General features: G+C 41.7%; 1 protein-coding gene across 1 annotated transcript in view; it reads left to right on the plus strand.

Moving 5' to 3' along the window:
* Positions 1 to 6,146, plus strand: part of EFNA5 (ephrin A5) — a 231,342-nt gene that overhangs the window by 103,537 nt on the left and 121,659 nt on the right. The window contains exon 3 of the mRNA XM_031557423.1: positions 344 to 542. Coding sequence (XP_031413283.1) covers positions 344 to 542 — 199 coding nt within the window. The remainder of the gene's footprint in view (positions 1 to 343; positions 543 to 6,146) is intronic.

Genomic DNA, 6,146 nt, shown 5'->3' on the forward strand with positions numbered 1-6,146 from the left:
CTGCCGCGGGCTGTGCGCGCCGCTGCGCCAACCTTCCGGGGAAAGGGAGGTTCGTGCAATTTTTTTCTGGAGTTTTTCCTCCAGTTTAGCATCGGAAAATCGCAGCCCCGCTCCAAATGGTATCCATGTGTTTGGGTAAAAAGTCACCTGGGGATTACGTTTTTTGCCTTGTTGCAGTACGTGCGAGCAGACTTTAAAAAAAAAAAAAAAAAAACCTGTCAAGCCAGTCTAAGTAAATTTGGTGCTATTTTATCTTAGGTTATCTCCTTTTTATGCCGCTGATACCGCTGTTTGGTTTAAGATTAGCGCATTGATTTTTGTCACAGGTCATGTTTTTTAATAGATCTGTGTCGCCTGCAGAAAACTCCCCTGCTCTGTATTCCGGAGCGGCCTCAGAATAGGTGGCGGAGGAAGTTTCGGGCAGAATATCCAAGTGCGCAAAGGCAGCCGTCTGTCCCGTGCTCCAGCGCTGCCTTTGCTCTCAGCGCCACAGCGCTGAACGGTTGGCGCAAAGAGCTCGAGACAAAAAGCATTTACCCAAAGTAGCAGTCGTGCCTCGGAATGATGAGCATCTGCAGTTTTAAGTGCCCGTCTCTACGTTTTCCTCTTTTTATGTCTGCTTCTTGAGAAAAAATAGTTCGTTGCAAATAAGATGAAAAGTTACACCTAGCAGCACCACCAGTCTCAGAAATTGCTTGTCTCTCGAAGGCAGCTTTTTTTTTTTTGCTGCGGTCTTTAGGCAAAATGAAATGTTACTGCTGGAGGAAAAAAATGAAATGATACTCACAAATCCCACTGGGCAGAAGCCGGGTTGTTGAAAGAAATAGGTTTGCCTAAATGGTCTGCACATGTTGCTGGCGTAGCAGCTAAAAATAAAATGCTTCAAACATAACCTTACATTCAAGATTTTTAACTTTGCGGTCCTGCGTGTGATGAGTGCACGGAGCTGCACATGGGCAGCGATAGGGGTAAGGACGGCCAGTCCTTGTCTGGAAGGTAGAGTTGTGCACTGCGTGGATTTGAAGGGATTTTAATAAGTTTAACGGTATTTTACCAGTGTTAATGAAATCTGTTCTTAATCCAGTGTTAAACATTAGCAGACTGTAGAGAAAACTTAGTTTTGTTATGCTTCCAAATAACCGCACGAAGGCTTGATCGCAAGATGCTGTGAAACCTTCCCATTTGAAAACAAACACTTATTTAGTTTCTTAAAATGTTCACTGCCCTCACGCAATGAAAACATCTATCTGGAAGTGCCATGTTTATGCCTGAGTTAAAGCTATGGAAAGAGCAGCGTACAGGCACGTTTCCCCTTTGTTTTAAGCAGAGTGCCTCCTAAGTTACACGTGCGCTACAGAAAAGCAGGCAAATGCCTGGTGGGTTTGGTGCAGGAAACCCAGAGGGAAGGGAGTGCTTCTGAAATCGCTTTGTCAGGATCTGGGGTGAAGGCAAAATTCAGTTTGGTTATCAGCAGTTTTGGGTCAGCTAACAGTGCTATAGGAGCAGCTTCACAGTGATTTATCTGCCTCCAGAGATAGGCAGATTCAGAGAGGGACGGTCTGGTTTTATACACATGGAAGTAAGTGGGAATGCGTGCAGTGAGATAACAGTTTGAAGTGGGAAGGCAAAATATTCCATCATTCCTTAGCCCCTAAACGCGGCCAGTCTGCTTCAGTTTACCTCCTTATTGTGTTTATTCAGAATTAACAAACCAGTGTAGGACTAATTAATTCAGATTGAGAATGAAATGCTGATGCTAGTGATTAAAGGCAAAGTAAAGAGAGGTTTTGTGAAAACGTTGTCTAAGAATTCCGTAATGGTTCAGTTTAGCTCAGATACCATCATGTTTAGTTTTCCTAGTATGAAACTCCAACAAATACACAGAAAGATCTCATCCTTATTAAGAGACACAGAAGTGAACTGATGAGCGGCCCATTTTGAAAAGTGCTCCTCGTGTGAACAGTATTTTGGTAAAGAAAGAGAGCCTGCGAGTCCATTAACAAAGTTGAGATTACATTTCTTGAAAAGTTGCCAAAGTTCTGCGAGAATAATTAAAAAGTACCACAGGATCATTACTGTGAGCATGATGAACAGAAAGTTGTGTATTCTTACAGAGCCTGAGTCTGTCATCACAAATAATTTAAGCCATATTTTCTGGTATAATTGCCAGCATACATGAAATGCTGTAAATGGTGTAGTCTAATGCCAGATGAATTTGAGTATTAGGCTTTTGAAGTATAATAAAATATGTTTGGTTTATCTTTTGTGTGTGTGTGTGTGTATTGAAAATTATTGAGTAAGCTTGTAAGTATGTCTGATATTTTTGTACTTCTATTGTTCGTGGACTCAGAATTAGGCGTACATAAATTCTAATAACCTCCTTAATGTCTTTCAGTGCTGACTGCATATATGGTCTTACACAGAAGAGCAAAGTATTCTTGTTGCAGAATATTCCTCTGAATCCGAAGTAGTTTGAGGAGTTCGTTTGGTAGTGGAGCATATGCATTTAATCCTGGTAGCCGCTGTCCTTGTAATGAAAATCCAGCCAAAGTGTCATGCACCTGAGCCAAATTTTGAAGCGGTCTACTGGCTTAGCACTTGCTAGTGCTTTTAATCTTGTCAAAGTTCAACTTGAACTGTTTGTGGTAATTATTACATTTTTCTGCTTGCAGGACTGTGTTTCATGGTTGCGGTTTACATATAGGTATTTTCCTCCAAGTTATTTCAGTGGCAGGTTCTTTAGCTTCATAAATGGTTGCTGGTTTCAAGGTAGTTAAAAATACTTGCAGTTCGAGTCTGGATGATGGAGAGGCCAAACCTCATAGTCTCAGGAAAGCAAGTATTTTTTATTAGGAGTATTATTGGATTTGGCTATATCTTATGCAAGAAAATGGTGTATAAAATTACATCCCCAGAAGAAATCTTAAAAAGGCACGGGATGCTGATGTATGTTCTTTGTGTGTGTGGACATCTGTTTATGTGGATAATAAAACTGAGAAGTCATCTGCTGATTACAGAATTTTATACAGCAGTAGCATTTCACATTCAGTTGACTAGCTCCCGTTACTAACCTGGATGCCATATTTTCATCAACAGCGGTAGGCTTTTTGTTAAGAGAGATACTTGGGAATCGTTGAACAGGAAAACAAGCAGATACTTTCGTAAATGCTCTGCATGGAATAGAGTTTTCCAACCTGGATGTTTAAAGTTAGGTGAGTTTTGTGGTTGAGTGTGTAGGCACCGATTCTGAAGGGCATCTGACTTCGCCGAGGTGCACTCTGTGTATGACACACCTGAATCTTGCTACAGTTGATGGGCGTGCAGATGTGTGTGAGTACTGCCCCAGTGCCACAGCACAGCCCTAGCACTATGCCTGGCTGTCCCGCACTTCTCAGGACGTGCGAGGTGGACCAGTGTCCTCCCATTGCTTACCTGCAGTTGAAGGCTTCATCACCGGCATAGTGATTGTGTATGATGAGGTAGCGTGACAGTTTTTTTGTTTGCTTTCCATCTTGGAATAGTTCTGTCTGTGTACGGAGATGGGGAAACCAGGCAGCTGGAATAAGAAAGAGGCCATTGCCTTTATGAAGAACAACTAAGAAGCCGGGGCTGAAGAGGGCAAAATCGAGGCATTGGTTTGGCTTTGGTGTTCTATATCATTTCTATGTGCCAAAGAAAGCATAATATCCCTCAAGTACTCAGAGCGTATAAGCAGTATAGCTTATGTTTTTAAAGCATTTTATCCGGCAGCCTGTTTCAAGAACTGAAAGAATCTCTGACTGATTTATTGTAGTTAAAAGATCAGTACCAGAGCCTTCGATTCTTTATGCCTGCTTTCTGTACCCTTGATAGTTTTGCTAACGCTTTGTGTCTCCAAAAGAATTCTGGTGTTTATTTTAAAAGTGAATTTTTGAGGGAGTTGGAAGCATTCTATGGAAAAACCACACAAAGAACAATGGTTTCACTGGTTTCCACCTTCTTGTGAAAGGCACCTTGTTAAGTGGTAAATGGTCTTCGTGAAAAGCTTCTTACCAAGTCTTTCTGAAATGCACAGAGTTAGGACATTTTACTACCCTTTCTTCTGCTAGCCCTATGTCCTTTTGAGAGAGGGACTGATGAAGAAGAGCTGTCCTTTTCCCCTGCCCCTTCTTCCTCCCCCCCTCCCCAGGTAGCTGTGACCCCAGCAATCAACCAGCCTCATGCTGGGCTAAGAAAATAAATCAATGTAATGAGTCCTCCAGGAGTCATGATCTTTGTAGACTTACAGAGTGTTGTGTAATATATGTGTAGGTTCTTATGTGAATATGCATGGTATTCAGTGAATTTATACATATGTACATATAGATGTATATGGATTGCTCTGAAAGTAATGCCTCCAGTTTATTTTCATGGAAGCTACAACAGATACAGACAGCATAACACAGCATTATTTGATAGAGCACATTCTTTGCTGCAAAAGGCTGTTTCTCAGCCTGGTCACCAGCATTAACTGTGCAATTTTGCCAGCCGTGAGCTAGGGCCTGCACACCGAGCTTGTAAATTCCACATAGGGGAGGTGACCCACCATCACTGCCACCACTGCTGAAATACACCACCCTCTACCACATCGCTTGTGCTCACATCTGCTGTCTGATCTCCATAAATGTTCAGCAAGTGTTGACGAATGCCATTGGGTACAGTTCTTTCTGCATGGAGGAATTCTGTTCCACAGCTTTGCTCCATGTGCATTTCAGTCTTCAGTGCCATTTTGTCATCAGACTGCCTCTCTGCTGCCATCTGTCACATGGCAATAGCATGTAACAGAGTATTGGTGGGAAGGTTCAGCCTCTGCTGCTGTACCACCAACCACCAGCCTCTGTTGCTGTGGGCCAACATAATGAAATAGGAGGCGTTACTTTTGGAGCAGCCTCTGTATGTTTGTAAGCGTGTGTGTATGTATGCATTGAACTGTATCACTGGACGGTGGTGTGGCATGGGGTAAAATCACAATTGTTGTGTGAGAATGAAATCCCTAGAATTTTTAATCAGTAAACCTAAACATTTAGATGATGAGTAGCTTTAGAGACTAATTTTTAACACTCATCTTCCAGCAAAGATCTTTTTTGATTTAAAGTAAAATAATAACAACAACAACGAAGAAAAAGATGTAGACCCACGTTTTAATTGTTGGCATTCTTCCCTTTGTGCCGTTTCATCTCACACTGGCAGCCCCGAGGCCAGTGGTAGCCGGGTGGGTCGGTGCCCGAGTATACAGACGTAACTTGACACAGAGATTACAGGCATGTGCTTTGAGAACTCTCTGTGCTTGTTAGAGTACCTTGTTACTGCTGCTGCCTGAAGCGGCCGTGTCACTGGGCAGTGTACCGCGGGTTGGAATATTAGGCTTCAACATGGCACGTAAGGAACGCTGGTCATTTTGATCTCCTCAGAGAAAACGTTAACAGAGACACAACCTTTCTGAGAGGAAGCATGAGTAGTTCCTCATAGCTGTGAGATGCACTTGTCCTACTTTGGCTCACTGTTAGTCTTTCCAATTTTGCAAGGCAAAGAGAGGTGTTTTGGAACGGGGATTTTCTTCTGCTGCTATCCAGTCCTGAGCATTGATTTTTGAGAAATGTTCTTAGTTTCTTGATTAAACTAATCTTCCAGCATTTCTGAATGGTGTAATTCACTGTGGAGAATAAAGAGTCCTATTTTGTTTAAGTTTTCTTTGCGCTTGTGCTTAAAATCAAGTCAGTCAGCAGCACAGCAATATAATGAAATGGAAATGTTTGGTTTAAAATAAACAGACATGTTATTGAAACTTTCTGCTTTCTGGTGATATACAGTTATTGTGAGTAAACTCTGCTGTAATGTACTTCAAAATAGTTGAATGGAGGAGGAGAATCCATCGCACACTGGAAGTCTTCCTTGCCTTTGCGCTCTTTCCCTATTTGTTGTAGTCTCTGCAGGCTCTTAAATTATAGCTAAACTCATTTAAAATGGTAGGTATTATTTTATAAAATGTGAGCATGTACGGTTGTGTGAAATCCTCTTTTTTAAGAAAATGAGCTTAAGTTGTTACATTACGGAACCAGGCACACCCACTCACATGGATTTTTAAAAGTAATTTGTGTTAAAATCAAATGTTTGAAAATTAGAAAAAA

This window comes from Meleagris gallopavo, chromosome Z (assembly GCF_000146605.3).
Source record: "Meleagris gallopavo isolate NT-WF06-2002-E0010 breed Aviagen turkey brand Nicholas breeding stock chromosome Z, Turkey_5.1, whole genome shotgun sequence".
In the NCBI taxonomy this organism is placed as follows: domain Eukaryota; kingdom Metazoa; phylum Chordata; class Aves; order Galliformes; family Phasianidae; genus Meleagris; species Meleagris gallopavo.